This window comes from Nyctibius grandis, chromosome Z (genome assembly GCF_013368605.1).
Source record: "Nyctibius grandis isolate bNycGra1 chromosome Z, bNycGra1.pri, whole genome shotgun sequence".
Classification (NCBI taxonomy): domain Eukaryota; kingdom Metazoa; phylum Chordata; class Aves; order Nyctibiiformes; family Nyctibiidae; genus Nyctibius; species Nyctibius grandis.
The window spans coordinates 69,376,539-69,399,056 of record NC_090695.1 but is presented as its reverse complement, the minus strand read 5'-3'; the positions used below and the strand labels follow the sequence as shown (position 1 = coordinate 69,399,056).

The 22,518-nt window shown below is 39.9% G+C and overlaps 1 protein-coding gene across 4 annotated transcripts in view; it reads right to left on the bottom strand.

The window, feature by feature from the left end:
* TUT7 (terminal uridylyl transferase 7) overlaps window positions 1-20,390 on the bottom strand; it is a 35,725-nt gene extending 15,335 nt beyond the window's left edge. For 3 of the 4 annotated variants that reach the window (XM_068423137.1, XM_068423140.1, XM_068423139.1), the window contains exons 1-14: window positions 20,304-20,390; window positions 17,758-18,284; window positions 14,374-14,549; window positions 13,684-13,800; window positions 12,483-12,660; window positions 11,921-12,009; window positions 10,832-10,883; window positions 8,423-8,495; window positions 7,419-7,545; window positions 6,539-6,658; window positions 3,392-3,523; window positions 2,456-2,636; window positions 966-2,089; window positions 690-840 (exon numbers count right to left, since the gene is read on the bottom strand). In XM_068423137.1, coding sequence (XP_068279238.1) covers window positions 690-840; window positions 966-2,089; window positions 2,456-2,636; window positions 3,392-3,523; window positions 6,539-6,658; window positions 7,419-7,545; window positions 8,423-8,495; window positions 10,832-10,883; window positions 11,921-12,009; window positions 12,483-12,660; window positions 13,684-13,800; window positions 14,374-14,549; window positions 17,758-18,253 — 3,016 coding nt within the window. In that variant the 5' untranslated portion in view covers window positions 18,254-18,284; window positions 20,304-20,390. The remainder of the gene's footprint in view (window positions 1-689; window positions 841-965; window positions 2,090-2,455; window positions 2,637-3,391; window positions 3,524-6,538; window positions 6,659-7,418; window positions 7,546-8,422; window positions 8,496-10,831; window positions 10,884-11,920; window positions 12,010-12,482; window positions 12,661-13,683; window positions 13,801-14,373; window positions 14,550-17,757; window positions 18,285-20,303) is intronic. The other variant, XM_068423138.1, reaches the window with a different exon arrangement.
* Window positions 20,391-22,518: the final 2,128 nt, after the last annotated feature.

The window sequence follows — 22,518 nt, the reverse complement described above, 5'->3', positions numbered from 1 at the left end:
CCAAAAAAACCCAAAAAACAACAATTCAGTTAAACTGATCTGTAGAAAGAGTCAACAGCAAAGATTCAAATGAGAAAAGTGAGGGGTTTACAGCAGGGCAGGGGGAGAGAAAAAGCAAGAGAAGATTCACATGTGAAGGAAAGAAAGCAAGGATGAAGTAGAAGAGAAATACCTGTTCAAAGAAAAACATTAATTAGACAAATAATGCATTTTGTCTGGTCAGAAATGGCGAGAGAGAAAGGAGGAAAGTTGGCTCACTCTGAAAAGAACAAAAGTGGAGAAGTGTTACAAAACAGTATTTTGATTCCATTTTTCTAGAACACTTAAGTGTTTGTTTATGAAAAACCACAAGTTAAGGAACAGTAATGAAATTCAAAGTAGACAGAAATGTCATCAGTCAAAAAACCCACCCAAAATTAAACTGTTATAAATTATATTAAAATGCCTAAATGAGTACTCAGACAGCTAGGGTGTGGAAGAGAAACCTAAACATTTCGTATTTTTCTAGATACAAAGTACTCAGCAGTCCTGTTAAAGCCCTTACAAATCTTAGAATCGTACCTAAGAGAGTTGGATGCAGTGTGGCAAATAAACCCGCCCCCTTTATAACACCATTAGGCTGTGGTTATTTCACTATTTTTTGCAATCCTTTTTCTACTGCACAACGATATTCAAAGGAAAAAACTTACAGTAACATTGGATGCAAACTTGATCTAGAATAACTGAGAATTTGGGTGTCAGCGCTGGCAGTGGGTCAAGCTCAATTTTCTTGAAGTCTTCTGGACAATCCCTCTTTAAATGACCTTCCCGTTTGCACAAGCTACATACTACTGTAGGAGACTGCATGAACAGAAGGTAAGATTGGTTTTAAAAACTACAATGTTTTAATGAATTTGAGCAACATTTTCATATAACTGATAATAGAACATAAGCAATATGTTCATGTTCTGATACAGCTTGCTTACCTTGCCCTTTGTAAAAGCTGGTTTACTGAATTCATAAAAGAGTTCAGATTCTAAACACTCTTCTATTCCTGTGTTCTCTTCAAAAAGGCTTCCCTTCTCAGTAAGATCCTCTTGACTCAAACTGATCCTCAGAGGTCCATCCATATTTTCTTTGAAACGTCTGTCCTCATATTTATTGGGTATGGAAAAATCTTCTTCCTCTGACAGTGCATCATCGTCTCCAGATCCAGTGTACGTGTTATCTAGTTCACCTCCAGCTCTTATGATAACACTACACTGTCTCTGGTTTAGAAGACTTGGTTCTTCCTCCTCTTCCTCCTCATCATCCGAGTTGATAATTTGGGATATTTGACTCTGTGCTGAACATGAGAATTTCTTGGGGGATTCATCCAGTTCATCAGTACCTTCAGTGCTCTCCTCAATGTCAATCTTCTCATCCATTACACCACTGCACTCTAAGCCAAACTCATCACTCTCTGTAAGTGCAGCGTTTTGAAAACCTTCTAAGTCTGAAGTACTACATGTCTCTATATCATGCTCATTTACTGTAACAGGGAGATCTCCACTATCACTGTCTTCATCTAGTCTCTGCTCAGAAGTCAAGATATTATTCCATCTTCTATTTTGTTGCTCATATTCTTCCTCCTCCTCCTCTTCTTCATTTCCACTCTCTGTCTCTTCACAGCTTGGTTTAAAATCCTCATCTCCAGAAATAACTTCCTCAATTATACAATCTGAATCTTCATGGGCAATCCCCAAATGACTTATATCATCAGCCAGCTCTTCCTCTGTAAAGCTTTCTGAGCCATCACACAGTTTTGAATGATCAATAATATGTGCCTGGGGTGCACCTGTAGCCTCTGTTATGCAATCTTTCACTATGGCTGTTCCACCATCCAAGTTTTGCAACTCAAATTTTTCATGCTTTATAGCATCTTTTCCATGGTCCAGCGTTTGGGATTTCTCCTCATTGGCATTTGGAGAGGATTTTTTGCTCAATTTTGCACTTTTTTTGTGAGGCAAGGCAAAATACTTGTAAGTTGCTCTCAGGCAGTGAAGAATATACTCATACACTAGCTGGCTGTTCAGAGTTCTTGCCACATTCCTTTTGACTGAATATGGGTCTAGTAGAAAGAAGAAGTGAGACAGCAGTATAGCAGTTAAGTTTTTTTAAAAAAGAATACACTTAACACCCTTACAAAATTTGACTCTGCTACTGTTAGTTACTCTAAAACATTGTGTAGGGAGATAAGATCTCTGAATTGTGCTGAAGATAATTTAAGTTCACTTAATTAATTTTGATAATGTTGAAAAAAATACTCAAGAGATGTCACTTAAATTGATTTTTTTTCCAAACATATTCTACTATATTATTGGGAATCACAGTCCAATATTGAAAAATTCTAAATTATTACACACAATGTCAATAGCCAAGACAGTACCCTAGAAAATTAAAGTAACAGTTCTTTGAAGTTTCTTGATATATATACCTTCCACAGCAATGCGCTTTTTAGGCCAGTCCTTTGATTCACGAGACATTGTTTCTTTGAGTCGTATGCTAATAACCAAATCAGCCATGTTGAACTCCAAGGCATAGAAACGAAGCAGTTCTACCCAGAGCTGACCAGCAGGTGCTGAACACTGCTGTCCTGAACCAAATACTAAGGGAACCTGTCAATTAGAGAAAAAAAGTTTAAATAATTTTTAATGCACAGGTGTTTAGCTCTTACACTTCCTTTTACTTCATCTGTAATGTAATATGACAAAATGTATAATTGCTTCTATATCCCTGCAATTGCAATAAAAACTGCAATTAAAAAATTGGAAGAGATAGTATAAACTCAGATTATAAAACTTCAAAGTGAAAGACTGCAGCGATGGTAAAGAATAGCATCAATGCTTAATAACAATTGCTTATTTAAGTGTTTATGCCATAATTTATAAATTTCCAAGAAAATATCACATCTAATCTAATTGGACAGAATGGATTATATAGCCTATTTTTTAGCAAATCCTAAGTTATATTGTTAACTGTCATAATGTGCAATCATATACGGCTATTGTTTCTTGCAAAGTTTTTATAAAATAAATAATTTGTAAGAATAGTTCAAAGCTAAGAGGAAACATTTTTCATATGCTTAATCTAATTCTGAGAGAAAATTGCTTCAACTCCATAAACTATATTCTCCCCTGACAGATTATAACCCAGGGTCTTATCAAAGAGTTTGAAATAACACTTAGTTTCCTGCTAGCTTCTTATCACCAAGAGGTAAGCATAGTAAGCATGGTATCAAGCAGTCATACAATCTCTTAGTTCAGCTCATGGTTTTGCAATATAAATATAACACAAAAATAGAAGATGGTTCTGTTTTCGACAACAGCAATGACTGCTAGACTACTACAGAATTAAATTAAATGGTTCAGACCTTGCCCCTTCTAAGGGAACTTTCTTGTGGCAAATCAGACTCATCAACGGGGTTATGCTCCCAAACCACAGCATTGTTCTCCACTTCTTTCAGATGAAAATTAGTTAATTTCTTTAATGAGAATCCTCCAATCTAAAGGAAACAGAAAAAGAAACATACACCTACACATCATGTGAACTTTAAATCTTTCCCCTCCATGGTAGTAAGCCAAATTAAAACACAATAAGGTTTAAAAATAGGTGTTCCAGGCTTAGAATATGCCCCAATCTGCTTCTATCTTCTCCCTATACTTTTCTCCAAAAAGCTCTCAAGAGCTCAGTGCTTTTGGAAGGGTATCCTTATGTCATAGAACCTTGTCTTTGCACACTACACAAGCATAAATATGTATTTTTTTAATTATATGGTCATATAGAATCACAGAATGTTAGGGATTGGAAGTGACCTCGAAAGATCATCTAGTCCGATCTCCCCGCCAGAGCAGGATTACCTAGATCATGTCACACAGGAACGCGTCCAGGCGGGTTTTGAATGTCTCCAGAGAAGGAGACTCCACAACCTCTCTGGGCAGCCTGTTCCAGTGTTCAGTTACCCTCACTGTAAAGAAGTTTTTCCTCATATTTATGTGGAACCTCCTGTGTTCCACCTTGCACCCATTGCCCCTTGTCCTGTCAAGGGATGTCACTGAGAAGAGCCTGGCTCCATCCTCATGACACTTGCCCTTTACATATTTATAAACATTAATGAGGTCACCCCTCAGTCTCCTCTTCTCTAAGCTAAAGAGACCCAGCTCCCTCAGCCTCTCCTCATAAGGGAGATGTTCCACCCCCTTAATCATCTTCGTGGCTCTGCGCTGGACTCTCTCTAGCAGTTCCCTGTCCTTCTTGAACTGAGGGGCCCAGAACTGGACACAATATTCCAGATGCGGCCTCACCAGGGCAGAGTAGAGGGGGAGGAGAACCTCTCTCAACCTGCTAACCACACCCCTTCTAATACACCCCAGGATACCATTGGCCTTCTTGGCCACAAGAAGCTGGCTCATGGTCATCCTGTTGTCCACTAGGACCCCCAGGTCCCTTTCCCCTACGCTGGTCTCCAACAGGTCTGTCCCCAACTTGTACTCATACATGGGGTTGTTCTTGCCCAGATGCAGGACTCTACACTTGCCCTTGTTATATTTCATTAAATTTCTCCCCGCCCAACTCTCCAGCCTGTCTAGGTCTCTCTGAATGGCTGCGCAGCCTTCTGGTGTGTCAGCCACTCCTCCCAGTTTTGTGTCATCAGCGAACTTGCTGACAGTGCACTCTATTCCCTCATCCAAGTCATTAATGAATATATTGAATAGTACTGGTCCCAGTACCGACCCTTGAGGGACTCCACTAGATACAGGCCTCCAACTGGACTCTGTCCCATTGACCACCACTCTCTGGCTTCTTTCCTTCAGCCAGTTCACAATCCACCTCACTAGCCGATCATCCAGGCCACACTTCCTCAGTTTAGCTGCGAGGATGCTGTGGGAGACCGTGTCAAACGCTTTACTGAAATCGAGATAGACCACATCCACAGCTTTACCATCGTCTATCCACCGGGTTATGTCCTCATAAAAGGCTATCAAGTTGGTTAAGCATGACTTCCCCCTGGTGAAGCCATGTTGAGTGCCCCTAATGATCCCCCTATCCTTGATGTGCCTAGAGACAGCACCAAGGGCAAGTTGTTCCATTACCTTTCCAGGGATGGAGGTGAGGCTGACCGGTCTATAGTTACCCGGGTCCTCCTTCTTGCCCTTTTTGAAGACTGGAGTGACATTTGCTTTCCTCCAGTCCTCAGGCACCTCTCCCATTCCCCACGACTTAGCAAAGACTTATACTATAGAACTTTTCTCTCATTCAGTGCAGAGGCTTTGGGAATGAGTCAGTCATGTACCAAAGGAAACTGTTAACTGCAAGGCTGTGTGGCAGCCAAGCACCACACAGCCGCTCACTCATCCACCCCCACCCTGGGGATGTGGGGAGGGAACTGGAGCGGTAAAGGTCAGAAGACTCGTAGGTTGAGATAAAAACAATTTAATAATTGAAATAAAATAAAATGAAAATAATAATAATAATAATAATAGGAATAACAGAATATAAACAAGTGATGCACAATGTGATTGCTCACCACTTGATGACCAATGCCCAGCCCACTCCCAGCTATTGATTCCAAAAGGAGAGAAAATCCCAACACCGCAATCCTGTAAGAGAACTCCCCGGCCAACCCTCATCTATATACTGAGCATCACGTTGCATGATATGGAATATCCCACCAGACAATTTGGACCTGTTGCTCTGGCTATGCTCCCTCCCAGCTTCTTGTGCACCTGTATGCTAGTAAAGCATGGGAAGTTGAAACGTCCTTGGTTTCTTAGCAACAACTAAAACCGTCGGTGTATTATCAACATTCTTACACCAAATCCCATACTAAATCCAAAACACAACTAGCTGCTAAGAAGAAAATTAGCTTTATCACAGCCCAAACCAGGACAAAGGCCCATGTAATTGGTTACGGGAACTGGAACATGCACACTAAAAATAACAGGTGATTATAAGAACAAAAAATGGTGCCATGAATGTAACACCTGAATGGTGTCCTGGAGAACTGGATTCTGGATTTGTGTGCATAATAAAAGTCCTGATACTAAGATGCATTTCAGCTTCTAAACCCAAGAAATACATTCTCTAAACTACCAGTCTGATCCCTCGGGCAGGTATCACACCAGTGTGCTCCCCAACTGTGGTCTACATTTTGAAGAATTAGATATCAAAATCCAAGACATTGTTTTGGGATGTAACTATGTGAAACCAGAGTTCTCAAAAGTCTGGAAGAAAGACTGAAGAAATTAGGAATTAGGCTGTTATGAAGTGCATTATTCAATGCCCATCTCTCGTTACTCACAAAAGGGGTAACAAAGCACTTAATTCAATGACTAGGATTGTGAATTGCATCCTTAGAGACAAGCATACAAAGGTTAGGTGTAGTCTGGCTGAATTCACATCCTTTCTGAATTCCTGCAGAAATGGCTGGCTTATGGCTTGCTCAGAATAGCACGAAGCTGACAGGTTACACACCACCACAACTGCTCATTCAAACTATTCAGTGTATTAATACACATACCCATGATCCCAAATAGACAGGTAGAAAAGGCTCTTTCCTCTGTTGCAGAAAGAAAATAACCATTAAAGCAAACACATAAGGTGACAAGCCTCCCTCTTCAGGATGATCAACACAGCACAACTGTAAAAATAAATTGTGCAGTCATTAAGGTTTGAAGTGATACCATGAAAAATATTCTTTTAATTACTGTTCAGAAATCTGTCACATTAAATACTGACAGAAACTCAGACAGACATCTTTGACCTCTTGTGAGATGGACTTTGTTCTCAAGGCCTGCGTATTTACTTAAGTCACGTTATAACCACAATATTTTTAGTGTAAGAGCCATAGGATGCAGACTGGCAAAACAGACAGTATACAGCACCTTTGCAAAAATTATGACTCATTTTATGTAGCTATAGTACAAGTAAAAAGTTTTTCAATGTGTTTCTTAAATCATATTTTAATTGCAGGCACACAAAGTTTTGGAACAAGTTATTTTAATTCACAAGAAAGTTTACATCTACATATGGAAACAGGCAGCTTTTTCTTTCAATTTTTTCATGATGGATTAAGTTTATGGGAAATTGGTAATTCCATTTCATATACATTACTCTGAATTGTTTGGTAACAGACCAGGATACTTATAGTCTGCATGCCACTGGCTGAAGCTTAAAGTTCCACTTTTGAAATTTAGTGGAACATTATAAAACACAAATGATAGTTATATCATTTATAAAATTTACAATTTATAAAAAAATTAAATATCCTTTTTCTAACTCTTTCCTAAAGACAATTTCAAAAACTGTTTTCTAACCCATACCTACGGTCTTACCAGCATAATATCATCAATGTTCATTCAATATTTATTCACAGATGGGGGAATACAAATGACTCTTACCTTTGCCCAGTATCTGAAGGCAATCACTAAAGGTACTACTATAGGTTCCAGTCTCCCAAGCATAGCCAAATGGTTTGTTGTTAGACAAGCATTCTCATTCCCTGCACTCACTTTACAAATAAGGCCACTAAAACCCAAAAAGAAACAAAGTAAAAGATCTTGGAGGTTTCCTAAGAACAGCCGAAGGTCAGATGACATCTCACAAAACAGTGTAGCAGAAAGCTGTAAGGAAAGACTCAACAACCTCTCAAAGACACCTATCTACATTAAAAGCAGAATTAAAAACCAATTTGCTTTATGGTTAGGTTGAAAATATATGCATTATAATTTTCTGTAAAAGTGTTTTCAAATACAACTAAAATTTAAGTATTTGTTTCTAATGATATTAATTAACTGAACTAAAAAAAAAAGATTACAGTATTAATTTCCTTCATGAATCAAAAACACCTTCCCATACCACACCCAGCAGAAAACAGTTTCTGTGCTGTTTCCACAGCACAAGAAACATTTTCAAACAGTGAAAGATCAAGATAGCAGCAAATAACTGGTAATATTTCTGTATCAGTAGCTGTTTATAGAATGTTTCATGAATCTTAAGTAGATATTCATTAAACGGGCAAAACAAAATGTCTTTCATTTGTTTTCAAAATACTAGTGAAGCTAAGCAAGCTGATCTTGCTCTTACAGAAATCCATAATTTAACATGGTATGTGCACTACCTATAACGAAGGAAAGTTTCTGCCTAAGCAGTTACCCCAAATGGAAGGGTAAGGGTACATGCTGGAAGCCATACGGTTGAAGGGATTGGGAAATACACAGCTGAGGACAGAACAACCCTTACCCTCTTATTCTAGGCTAGGAATGACTTGCCCATGAGTGTTAGTTAGTGTTTCAAGATCCATGGAACTGTAATAATTTAGTACAGAAATGTCATTTTTCAGATGTTGGTACACATAATTTACATTACTATATACTATTAGAACACACAAAGTGACAACCGAGACCTTTGCTTTTCTCTGCACACCACCACTGGTATTCTAGCATGGAAATCTGCATCAACTTCTGTAAAAGATTCTACTGGGGAGAAAGAAAAACAAGAAGTCACGTTAAGCATGGTGTCAACAAAAAATATGTTGAACTGGATTCAACTAGGAGTACAGCTAGAACCTCAATAAAATGACAAATTTTGAGACAAATAACTCAGTACATCTGATAGATTAATCCTGTCATTCTTTTAAAGCAAGTTTTTCATATGTGATGGGAAGAGTATGGTCTATACTTTATGATAAGCACTGTTAAGAAAATACTCAAGAAAAAAGGAACTTTTCAAAATTCATATACACAGTAGGTATAATTAAGCAGGATATTTTGGTTAAGTGCTGGCTTCAGTAATCCAGGCATACTGACAGATCAATGACACCTGTAAAACAATGTTAGTGTGAAAGATGAAAAAAACAGAGCACTATGTCAGTACTAGACAGAAAGAAGATATCCAAGTTTATTTTCCCTGGTAATCTAGAGATGCTCTATGTAAGTATAGAACTGGCTGTCTCCATTTAGCCCATGTCCAGGGACCAAACTATAGCCAGCTGTTCTATCACCCAATGACCCCTTCCCAGCCGAGAAGGGGAATCAGGAAAAGGAAAGGAGACCCATGGGTTGAATTGGAAACAGATTCAATAGAATAACAAAATTAATATTAATACTAATGCTAATAATAAGTACACAGTGTTATTCTCAGCCTAACAAATGCTGGATGTCAAACACTGTCACAACAAACAGGAGAGCAGGCCTTCGGAGCAGAATGATGGGCTTGACCCTCCAGGGATTGCGACCACTGGGGAGGAGGCCCATCCTCAGCAAACTTCCCAACTATAGTCAGTGTGAATACACCTCTGGGCCAGCCTGGGTCAGCTACCTTTTGCTCCTCTTAGCTTAAGCACCTGCCTAACTCGAAACTGCTAACAGCCTTGATCACCATGGAAACCCACATACCATGGCTGGCCACCAACTAAAACAAAGTGTCATATCACCTTTGTTTCTGCCATGTTGGGTGCTGCAGTCCTCTCAAAAATGCAGCTTTTCTGAACAGAAAATCGAATCTACGATTCTACCCCAGTGAAAACAGGACACAGGCTCACTGACATGATGTAATGTCTTCTTGCTATGCTGAATTTTTTATTTTTCCTCTTATTCTTTATACAGGTTTCAAAATAAAATTTGACTACATTTTTATCTTAACACTAAAAAAGTACAGATGTCACTGCAGTCCTTTCTCCAAGTGGAGTTTATTGATCCAAACTCCGCTTATTTTTTGATGCCTCACAAGAGGAAACTCTGAAACAATTTTAGATACCCAATTCAAAAATTCGACTAGGTTTTCTTGATGTTACCTAGCCATTTGGACACCTGACTTCTTTGAAAAACACCTTGCTTTTGCCACTAGGGTACCTCAAATGGCTAATGCTCTGTCCCTGTATCTTCTGACTCACAGAAAAGGGCTTTGCACAAGATGTAATCCAAATATTGCTTGCTTTCAAAACACATTAGAGATCCTAATTTCTTATGGGATCTGGGTATTCATTCCTCCAGTCTGGTTGAACAATAACTTCATTCTCAAAGACTATAATGGTCATTTGATCAGATAAGAAGATGCACATATAATGAGGGGTGGGGGTGGCAATGAGAAAAATCTAGGTCAGTAAATATATGCATGTTTAATATACATGTTTGGAACCATACAGTCTGATTTCCCAACTGTGGTCATAAAGCAAGGCAAGAAAGTAGTAAAGCTACTTTCTGCAATCTGCATTTAAGAGGACAGAGTTTCTTTCCCATATTTTCATTTTTTTGCCTGCATATGCTTGAATTGGTTTGAGCAAGAGCATTTTTTTTTAAGATCTTAAACTTTACTTGCCTGTATTAGTGCACAGAGTTGTATTCATTACCTGAAAAAAAAAATGTGTCTGCATACAGTCATCTGTACGTGGCCTCAGTGCACTAACAGGCATGTGCACATAATTACGGGAAAAGAGACCATAATCTGAAAGCACGTTACCAAGTTTCTGACCACATGTTAGAAGAGCTTAGGCTACTTTCTGTACTGTACAATCAGGGGAAAGAAAGCCAGCACAGTCTACCTTAAGTTTAGTGACATCTTCACTTATAAGGCGGAAGAAAATCCCACTAGGAATTTCTCATATCACCACAAATAATGAGACTTCAATAGTCATAAAACTGAATACCAAACCAAAGTTAATTCTGCCAAGGTATTATTTCCTGCAGTATTTTTCAGTCTCCAATCTTTCTTAAAAAAGAATAGTATGTAGTTTACCTGTTCAATAGAGATGAAATTCAACAATATTAAGCAGTAATAGTTTAATGAAATTGAGAGGGCAGCAATTTTTTCTTACCACTGTTCTGGAGACCTTCTTGCACAAGTAAGAGAACATCTGGTTGAGTCATCTGTCAATAAAAGTAATAAAGGTGTTTTCATAGCTATCAAAAGGGTGATTTCCCACAACTTAAAAAAATTTTAAAACATCACCCCTGGGCCACATCTGTTTTCTTCCAGAGAGGGTAGCAAGAAGGAAACAAAGTAACAGAAACTGAGAAAAAACATGCTCTTAGTCCTTGGTTGTCACTAAATTGAATCGAAAGGAACACTAACTCTGCTTATTTTGAAGAAAAAAAAAATCCTGGAGTAATTGTAAATAAAGCTGTTTTACCTCTGTCAAAGACTTCATTGTGGGGAAAAAAACACCAACAGAAATACTATTTCAGTGTGCTTAAATATGATTGCCTTCTGACATAGCAGATCTACTTCACATCAAAGATTGGAATCATAGGTTTTTTAAATCATATGCACTTTATGAACTTGGATCATTCTTTTTCCCTACATTTCCATCTTTGTTTCCTAGAGGAAATACTAAATTTTAACTATGAAATTGCCAAATCAACGACATCAGGAATAAGTATGGAATCAAAAGCTTTTCACAGTGCTTAATTTCTTTTCAATGTTCAAGCACAAAGATGTATAGAAACAACTAGTATGACAAATCAAGACTTTAAATTACTTCACATACAAATGACGCAAGATGGTTTCATGGCTCCAAAATAACCTAGCAATCAAAAGCTCTGATGTACATATATCAGTACAGAAACAAGATCATGGAAGTGTTATTTAATCCAGCTATAAGAGAAGATAAATAATGATCTGTCTTACAGGACTGCTAAAAGTACAGATTTTTTAACTATCTTCAGTTTTTCAGAAGGAAGATTTGATAAAACACAAAGCTCTATAATACTGCCTGACTGTTACTGGTGTATGAAGCAAGGAATGGTATTTTAAGACCATTTTAATGTGGTAGCTCTGTTTCACCCAATGCATTTTCATGAGAAGTACTACTACCACACTGTAAGTTCTATTTAAACTATAACCTACATAAAGTTGCTAACATTCAAAACCACTTAGGCATACTTAATAAAATGATCTTACTTACATTGGCAGGAAACTGGATATCTATGTTTATATCTGAAGTTTTGAAACCAAATCTGCTATAGGAGGAGCCATACAATCTTAATGAGCACTCTGAAACAAAAAGAATCATACTGCATTTACTCTATGCCTAATTCTAAGTCTGTAGCTACTTTACCGCATTATCAGTAGATCTTAAATCTACATCTAGTTTTGATAACCACAGGAAATGAAGAAGGGTCTTCCAACAGCACAGAACTGTGTTAACAAATCCTGCCTTCCATGCTGTTGCTAGTAAAGGCTTATCATGAAGGTCAAATGCCCTGCCATGTCCTGTTCATCTTCACTTTTTACCACAGGTCTGTTTGGGTCACGAGCACCATTGTAATTTAATTCTGATACAGGGCTGTATTGCCACATCATGTTGTTCAACTGACTAGTAACTAAACATACTGGTTTAGAATTTAGCTAGCCAAGGTTTTTTAATTAATTTTTCACTTTATGGGCTGTTTGGTTTTTTGTTTTTTGTTTTTTTTTTTTTTTTTAAGTTGGCACCTCTAGAATTTGAAACAAATTGCAAATAATACCTGGCAATTTTTGACGCAGTAAGTTTTCCATCACAGTTTTAATGTTGAGCCTTTCTTCTAGATCTTCATCACTTATGCCAAACTCCTGCACTACATTTTCAATAGCAACACCAATAGCTTGTATCTGGGAAGGTGTTGGAGGAGGCAGAGCAGTCAGCAGCTGTTCTTCTTGCTTTTCCTTCAAAGATAATAAGACTGACATTTTAATGATTTTCTTGAGTTGCTTAATGTGATAGAATGAATGCCTGCAACTCATCCCAAGTAACACCATCACAGGTTTTCCAGGTAATGGAGGTAATTGGAAGCAAGAACATCAACACAGAAACCATGACAGGTATAAAGAATTATATATTCCAGGAAGCTTCAGTGATGTGCAGTGGTATATATACACGTATTTGGAACATAAAAAAAAAAGCTGCCAATTCTTTCATCACCTATGGAGCACGAAAGAGTAGGAGTTCAGAGGAAGAAATAGAAAACCTGCAGAAGACAAATATTTTTGTCTACTTCAAGCTGAGATAGTAGAAGGAACAGAAGACATTTAATTTAAAAAATAGAAAGTAAAATTGAGGTTATGCTGGAAGTTATTTTGATGTTTATATTCAAAACAAACCTATTTCCTTTACATATAAACAAGTCTGTAAGACTCCACAAGTTCTTAATTTAATTTACAGTATTTCTGAATTGAAATCTTCACCCTGATACATGGTTTATAATTTCCATTTCTGCCATAGCAACTATATTTGCTCATTGCTACTCCTCATTGCTCTGGACTCGATCAAAACTCTTCACTGCTGAAATATGCCAATGAAATATTCACTAAGAAGCATACACATAACTAGTCTACAAGAAGAATTACAGAATAGTAAAAAAAGAAGAGTCAGTTGGTACAGCTTTTTTTTAATACTTCAGTCACCAGTAACAAAATATTACTGAGTTATACTTCAAATGAGGACTAATTTTAATAATAATAAGCATAAAAAAAGGTAGAAATTAAACTCCAAAGCTGAGTGCAGAAGCAGAGTAGAGGTCCCAAGTTTACTCTTTTTACCAGTATCACTAAGGAATAGTTTTTAAGATTCAAATACAGTAAAAACTAAATGCAGAATAATTTTAGAAGCAGTGTAGTTTCATTGTCATTAGTAAGGTGAGGACAGTTTCATAAATTTGCATTTTATACTTTTTCTTGTCCTTAACTCACCTTTAGGCTTTTCTTGTGTCTTTTCTCTTTAATATGCTTATGAGCAAAAGCCACCGACTCAATCAAAACATCACACAATTTGCAGGTATATTTTGCTGATGGGTAGCTTCGAGGTTGCTAAAATAAAAATAGTAAAAAATCCTAAAATATAGAAACATATTACCTTCATTTCATCCAATATCCTTGCTAATTTGAATGACTGTAACTCTGAAGTCCAGAAATACTCACTTTAGCCTTCCTAACTCCATCTTTACAGTCAAAAAGTTTGTATATCAAATATAACGCCAGAAAAATGGTGGTATTGAGTCAACTCAAGACCAACACCTTGTCTATTACAGTGGAAAACAGCCAGTGCCCATGGAAGAATATATTAACTGAACTAGCATACAATAAAACTTTTCTGGTCCACTGCCCCAGCATCTAGTGTCCTGATGTTAATTCATGAACTAAAGGAGCAGACCTATTTTGTGCTTAAATCGCTCACAAACCAAGATTTATGATAGTAAGAAAACAAAAGGATAACCTGCCTTCTCTTGACAATTCATTAACAGCACCCATTTTGTAAGTTACAGCAATTCTATAACTAGACTTTCTAGCTAAAGTCAGAGAAATTGCTCAAAGCATACCCTCTATATTGTATTTACAGACAAAAAAAATAGGAGAGGATTATACAAGTAAAGACAGTGGCACCTTCTTCAGTCTATAAATGCAGTCCCGCTTCAATCGTTCTTCAGCTTGCTGCAACCCTAGAAGTTCTTTTGCTGACAGCACAGATTCGTCTATGACTGGACCATCCACTTCATCTTGATCACACTCATCTTTTCTAGTTCTTCTTGATCTTCTGGTTTTCCTAAGCTTCTTCGTTTCTTATAGAGAGTTATGAGAGCAAATATGTCAAATAACTTCAGAGTACCACACAGCATTTTCTTTGTTTTTTTCTTTAATTACCATTCTACTTAAGTGCGAGACAAAAAAGATACAAATCATCTACCCTGCATGGTTTCATAATCTGTTCTGTGCAAGTCTGAAAATAGCAAAAGTGTATATTTATGTCAACCTACAGTACCTTTTTCACAAACTACTAAAACCCAATAATTTGTCCCATTGAAGTCACTGACCTTATTTAGATAGCTTTGTTAAAACTCACAAAAAAACACCCTAAATGCAATAGGTTTCACTGCCTAGTTGAGACATACTTGTATGTCATTATAATGAAAAGGTAGAATATATTCAAAGATTTCAGGATGCCTGGTCAGACTTAGGTAGACAAACAAGCTAGAAAGCGAACTGACCCATTGACAAATATCACAGAATTAGTGAGTGTAGTCCAATCTGAATGATTTGTAAGAGCTGACAGTACTATGATATAAGCACTGCCATGGCTTAGCTGACATACAACAATTTACTATCACCAGTAATAATGCCTGTTAATACCACTTGCCTTTTAATTAAACCAGCATATGGATCAGGAAGTATTGCCTTCACATTATTAAATAGGCATTTGGGAAAAAAAAAATAACTCCTATTGGCTATGTAAGTCAAGAAATAATAAACTTGCTACGTATTCTCACACATTACTTAATAAAGGTACACAAGCGGTAGAATAAACATGCTTAGAAAGTTTGTTACGTTTACACCAAAAGTTCTGGCACAAATTAATGTAAATAGCCCTTCTGCTTCAAGCAAACTTTATTACCATTTTGAAGCAGGAATTGCTATTGGGCCAAAGAATACCTGTAAAAATGATCTCAGGAATGAATATACACAGGCTAGATTTTCATAGAATCATAGAATGGTTTGGGTTGGAAGGGACCTTAAAGATCATCTAGTTCCAACCCCACTGCCATGGGCAGGGACACCCTTTCCACTAAACCAGGTTGCTCAAAGCCTCATCCAACCTGGCCTTGAACACTTTCAGGGAGGGGGCATCCACAATTTCTCTGGGCAACCTGTGCCAGTGTCTCACCACCCTCACAGTAAAGAATTTCTTCCTAATATCCAATCTAAATCTACCCTCTTTCAGTTTAAAACCATTACCCCTTGTCCTGTCACTACATGCCCTTGTAAAAAGTCCCTCTCCAGCTTTCCTGTAGGCCCTCTGATGTGAAAATGTGATTTTCACACATGACTTTAGTTCACATCCTACCTTCCACTTGAACAGCTATACAGGATGTCCCAATGCACGGAATTTCTAAAGTTCCTTGCTTTTGAGAAAGTCTATGCAACTTCCTTAGAAGTCTTCTCTCAAAAAAATACTATTTATAATAACTTTTCCTCCTTTATTTGTACAGTTGTCATTCCTACTTAAACAATGGCATTTGCACATATTTGTTCTGTATTTCATCCTATATGTAGGTCATTTCTTCAATTGTGCAAAGTTATTTTAATTGATCTTCCTGCTTTTCGGCATTCAGTTCCTACCAGCTCCACAGCACATTCAAATTTAAAAGCACACAACTAATAAGCATGCTGCCTTCATTCATCATCAGAATAGTGTAATAAATATTGAACAGAACAGAATCCTCACAGATCCTTGCTCAATGCTTCCTATCATTTTGACAAAATCTTTGGTAAGTATTTTTTGAGTATAGTTACCTAATTAGCTCTACAACTCTCTTGTATTAATTTCTTCTAGAGAATCTGCCTCTAGGTTTACTTACAGGACTGTCACATAAGAGTGTCTAAAGTACTAGTACTAGCATTATCTACCAACTGCTTCTCCCACGTCCACAAGGGACTGATCATCATTTCAAAGAAATAAATTAGAAGGATTTGGCATTCTTTTTTCTTGACAAATCCATGGTTACCGCTACTCATCTCTTTGTTACCTTTCAAATACTTACAGTAGGTTACATTATTTGTTCCAGAACAGACTGCCAAGACTAAAGTTGCGTACCATTTTTTTTAATTTCACTTTTAAGAGATGCTTGCCCTTTCCTATATGCCAGTAGCTCACTTTTGGATAAGTTCTCAGGTGTGATTGCTGGTGGTTGCAAAAATCTACCTCTGAGTTCCTTAAGTTTCACAGAACAAAGTTCATTAGACTCAGTAAACTCAAGAACAAACTTGCAAAAGCATTCTACTCTGCTCTCTCCTCATCTGAGGTCGAGTTAAATGTGCAACTTACTTGTAACAATGATAGACACTGGGCACCTGCTCACAGTTTATCTTATTAGTGACAGCTCATATCACAGAAAAGGACATTTAATTCCTGCACTTCCTGGTATCAACCAGCAATAGCTTTCCTTCTCAGCAGGGGGGGCAGATCAATACTGTCTTTGGCCCCCGGTCTTAACCAGAACAAGACAGATTTCTTGCTAACAGGCAGTTGTTCCGTGTTAGCAGCACCTCATCTGTCCCTTAGTCTTCTTATTTTATCTGATAGTATTATTTTTAAAGCTTCCTCGTTCTGCTTTGATCTACTTACACTTCCTTCTCGTACTCACATTCAATGAAGATCTTAAGATATTGATCAATTTATCCTCCCTTAGCCTGTTCTTTCTTGCATTTCAATACTTAGGGCTTATACTCTCAGTATTAGTACCAACAGACAAGTTCAATATACATGGAGAACTAGTTTTGTGTTATTGCTGTATTACTGTTGCTAGTATTAAGTTCTCACAATACCTGCGACGCACTGTTTTCAGTCTTCATTAAGATACGTTGTTACAGACCTCATTGGTAGCTCCAAAATCTTACCCTGTATCAACTTAGCTGAAACATCCCTTATCACCCTTGACAGATTCAATTAAATTGTACCTGGAAAACTGTGAACAGGAACACTACACAGATGTTGCAATCTACTTACTCCTACCACTTATAAACTAAGTTACAAAGACACGACTTATAAACTAAGTTACAAAGACAACACAATTCATAAACCAAGTTTTGTATCATTCTCTAACAATTTGTTTAAAGTGCTGCAGTATAGTACAGTCATAGTTTGCAATATATGACAGAACAAAAATGATTTTTTGCTTTAACACTGAATCTTGAAATTTTACTTTTCAGTAACACACACAGAAAGCTACTTTACTGGATAGCTATGTAAAAATGAACAACCATGTTGATTACCAGAGCTTCCTTTCTGCATGTCTGGCACATCTTCACTCATTAAGTCTTCCTGAAGTTGTCGTCTTACATTTCTGTTTCCAGCACCTTCAACCTCATGAAAAGAGTCCTTTCTTGTCCTACTATGCACAGGAACCCAGGCAACAGATCTGTGCTCTCTCCAGCTGTCAGAAGTACCACGGTGGTCATCAGATACCCACTTCTTCATTTGGTCTCTATGGGTATCATTTAACTTTGACCTTGGACTGTAAGTTGCATTTTTAAGTGAATTTGGGCTACTCAAAACGCTACGTGGTCCTCGCCTGGGACTGCTTCCACAATGACCTGGTGTCCCATTTTTCTTTTGCAGGCTGGTATCTATTTTATTGCTATGGCCATTTCCATATTCATCCATGACTTGGTAGTCTTTCTGCAAGGGACTTCCTTTTAGTTCTTCTTGATGTAAAGTTTCCTGTTCCTTATTTTGTTTGGCAAAGCAAGGTTTTGCAGCATCTCCCATGGTTATTGCTGTTCAATTTAGTGATTCCCACCTAGAAATTTAAAAGTTAAAAGTTGTATTTTAAAATTAATCAAGCGATAAACACTGGTTATTATTTGTTATGGAAATCTCAACAATTAAAGCCCTGGCTCTGTAATACCATCAAGGCAAGCAAGTCTTGGTGGAAAGAAAAATTTGCTCTAACCAAAGCCAGTTCAAAACTCAGCTAGGTTTCTCCTCTTAAAATACCTAACATCTATGGGTGGTTCATAAAATGCAGAGACAGCCTATGGCTTTTTTGGACATTAACACCTAGATGCCTCTAGGACAGATAACTACTTTTAAAAGAAGCCCACATCAGAGTCTCAGCTCAACACAGGAAAGCTTTGAAAAGATTACTGAAGGAACTTTGTAGCATGTAGAATATGTAGGAGGCAATAACAAGGATGGCCCCAAAGCCATTCTACATCATCTGAGTATTCCCCTTTCCCAACAGTAGACACTGTTCATCTTGTTAAGAATGATCAGAAAAGACAAGAGATGTAGAAGTTGAGTAGCAATCCATCTGTCAGGCAAATCTTATACAACGATTAAGAAACAATGCTTCACTGCCCAGTGCATATTTTACCTAGACCAGCATTCTGAGTTCTCACATTACTGGGTATCAAGCCCTCATATTTCATATTGTTTTAGTATTCTTTAAAACATCTGGGCTACTGATTTCCTCTCCCCGCTGGTCACATCCATGTTCTTATTGCAAAACATTTCCAGGGAGCTATAGCTCCAATGTTAGCACAAACCCATGTCAATTGTGAAAGGGAGTTACCTGGAAAAGACTGGCTAATCACACGTAAGCAGAAGTGGTCACATCAACACTGAATATTGAATTATTTAAATATAGCCACACACAACCAAACAAAAAAGGTTTTATCTTTCAAAAGGCATGTATGTGCTTAAGGATGCAGAGAAGGCTGTAGGGCATTTACAAGAAGCACCTAAACAGCAGAAAATGTCCTTCTGTTGCCTTTAATATGGGAGTAGGGTTTAAATTTTTTTTTTAAGTTCTGCAGGCCCCAAAGGCACCCTTAAGCACCTCAGTGTCTGCTTTCTGTAGGCTTGAGGCTTTTAGTGTTTAGCCTCCTCTTAAGCAGAAGAGGTTCTTTGCTCCTACGTGAGTGACAAACAAACAGGACTCCTGTCCTAAAGACCTGAATTCATAGCCAGTTATGTATGACCGTGGAGATGCAGCTATTCCACCTAAGCGCCGAAAGAAAAGTTTGAAACGCACAAAGTGGACTTGCTTCCTATTTTAGGAAAGAAACTGCTGTCAAATCTGAATTTCAAAGTGACCTAAAACCAGCTTGGTTTAGAGTCACCCCCAGAAGCAAGGCCCACACCCAGCTGCCAGGCTGGATGATGACACACTCCCTGCACTGGGAGGGAGCATGGAGTCAAAGTTTACACTCGCCTCTGGCTCCCAACCACGACGCGAGGTGCTGGCCAGGCGTGGGGGAGGTGGGCTGCCCCGGAGGGCCAGCAGCAACGCAGCTGGGGGACGACATGGGTCCCTGCGGGGCCAGAAGCAGCGGGCGGCTCCAGCCAAGTCGCCAAGGGGACCCAGACGGCGGTATTACGATACTGGCCTCCACCACCACCACGCAGGAAACATGCTACGTGGGCCGGGGCTCCCTTGCTCACACGCGGCAGCCCCTGGCCCCCTCCTTCCAGTCCTCCCACCGGCTGACGAAGGCCCCCAGCCCGCTCCTCCCCCCGAAGGCCCGAGGAACGGCCTGGCGAAGCGGGGCAGCCAGGCGGACAGTGCAGGCCAGCGGCGGGGACTGTGGCGCACCAGCTCCCCGCGCCCCGCTCGGCCCTGCCCCGCCGCCTCAGCCGGACGGCCCGCGGGCGGAGGGGCCGGCGAGCGGGCGGGCCGCGGGCCCAGGCCCGGGAGGGGGTAGGAAGGGAGGCGCAGGGGCGGGCAAGGGGGAGAGGACGCCGGGAGACACCGCCCGCTGCTGGGGAAGAACTTGCCCGGCCACCAGCCGCCACCCGCCGAGAGAAGGGCACTCACCGGCCGCTGGCGGCCCGCCTCCTACCGCCTCCCCGCCATTGTGCCGCGGCGGAAACAGCACCAGTCCCCCCGCGCGGCCGATCCGCCCTGCTCTTCCGGCAGCCCGGCCCCGCCCCTCACCGCGGCGGGGGCGTGGCCGGCGGGGCGGGGCGGGGGCGTTCACGCGAGGCGCGAGAGCGCGGTCGGTCGGTGACTTTCGGCGCCGGGCGGGAGAGCGCCCCCGAGCGGTTGCCTGCGCCGCTGCCCGCGAGCGTCCCTTCGCCCCCGGCGCCCCACCCGCGGCGGAGCGGGGGCCGCAGCAGCCGTGCCCAGCGCGGGTTGCCGGACAGGCCGCTGGTGGCGAAGACGTCACGCCACGGCTAGCCCTGCCAACGCAGGGCCCGCCAGTGGGCGCGGAAAGCTCTTCCCCGCCGCTGGAAGAGCGCGGCAATTGGTATTCTGTGGAACCCGGCTAAATCAATGAGGTGTGCGTTGTGCACGGCCGTCATCGCCCTGGACATGCAGTGATACGTAAATGGGTTGGCGTGAGCGATCACAGGAGCAGTACAGTATAAGCAACTGTGGCGGAATAGTCCCTGTACGCCATGTCACTGCTCGTCCGTATGTCCACTGAAGGCATTGCTGTGCCGCTGGGTACCAAACCCAACCCCGCGTAGTCTGCGTGTCTTATCAAACTAACCACCCCAGTCGAAGTCGCCAATGTTCAGAGCAAACTACTCACAAGAAACAGAAATACAAATTACAGGCAGTGGGAAAACCCGAGGCAGGTGAGGAAGTGGAGACACACATGGTGCCCTGTAGAAGAAAAACATCTACTTCCCTTATCACTAGATCACCCTTCTCTCTGAATTAAGTGACCGTATTTTGTGAATATTGCTTGCACTTCCTCAGCCTCTCCTTCTTACAGCTTCCTCCTGTTTCTGCCTGCCCTCTTCATTACCTAATTACTGCCTAGTTTAGGAGGATCTCTTCCTACTGCTCTTTTGCATCCATATTTATGGAAAAGAGGTGCTCTTAACCCACCTCATGAGATGGTCCTCATGAGAATTCACCTTCCCATTTTAATACAGACTTCTTTAGCAAAATCTGTACAAGTATACAGATTTTTGAGGGAGGTAAATAGTAGAGACTTCCCAAAATTACTTATGATACCTTTCAAAGACAGGGCATTATAGCTTTGTAGCCTACTGCTTTGCATGAACACTTGGAAGTTATTTTCACCTTCCCTTATATGACCTCTTTAAAATAAGAAGTGTCCTGGCAAGACAATCTCTGGAGAGGGCCTGGCATGGAAGAATAGCTTAACTTACCAAAACCATCGCTGTGAGAAGACGTGGCTGGGCGCCACAGAAACGTTTCTGAGCCCTGTTTTGCCTCCTTCTTCCATAAACTTTTTTGAGTGGCTGCAGGCTCAGCACGTTTCATGTCGTACTGACTGCGGTGGGTCAAACAATGCTTCGTCTTATGGAAGCTCCTTACCAGTGCACATATGCAATACTGTCTCAAGTTCCTGGCATTTTTATGAAACTAAAATTCCTGTTGTTCTTATGAAACTCACAGATTCTGTTTTAGATTTCAATTATATGGATAATTTTATACTCAAATACTAGCATTTTCTATGATCAGATAAATACAAGAGGAAGTGAGCTAAAAGGGTGTTAAAGAAAATTGGCAGAGTCTGGGTCTCTAGGTTTGCTGATTCTTTATTGAAGCAACTCAGAGTTGGACCACCACCGCAGTGAATGGTACCTGACTCAAATTCACTATCAGTTTATATAGAAACTTATAAGTAGTTACATCACAAACTTCTCATGAGCTTCTGTTAAAAATCCATTAACTATTTCAATTCCTCTTTCTTCCTTCGTCAAGAGTCCACAAAAGTCCATTGTCAGGAGTCCACAAAAGTCCATTCTTTTCCATTGGTTAGCTGATCTTTATGTTCTGGTTCCACTCCGGCTCCGGTTGACACCCATCCTTAATGTTCTTGCTGTAATCAGTGTCCCGTCTTGATCCGGGTTGACCAGAGTCTGGTGTCCACTGCCAGCATCTCCTAAGTATTAACCTAAAATAGCTAAAGTCTGTTTAGAACTTTATTTCTATTAATGTTTATTTCTAAGTATCCTATATTTCTTTTAAAGTAAAGAAAAGGTTAACCATACATCCCTTTTATTAAAATCATCAGAAGGTAATACTTCTAGGCCTACTCCTGCTTAGC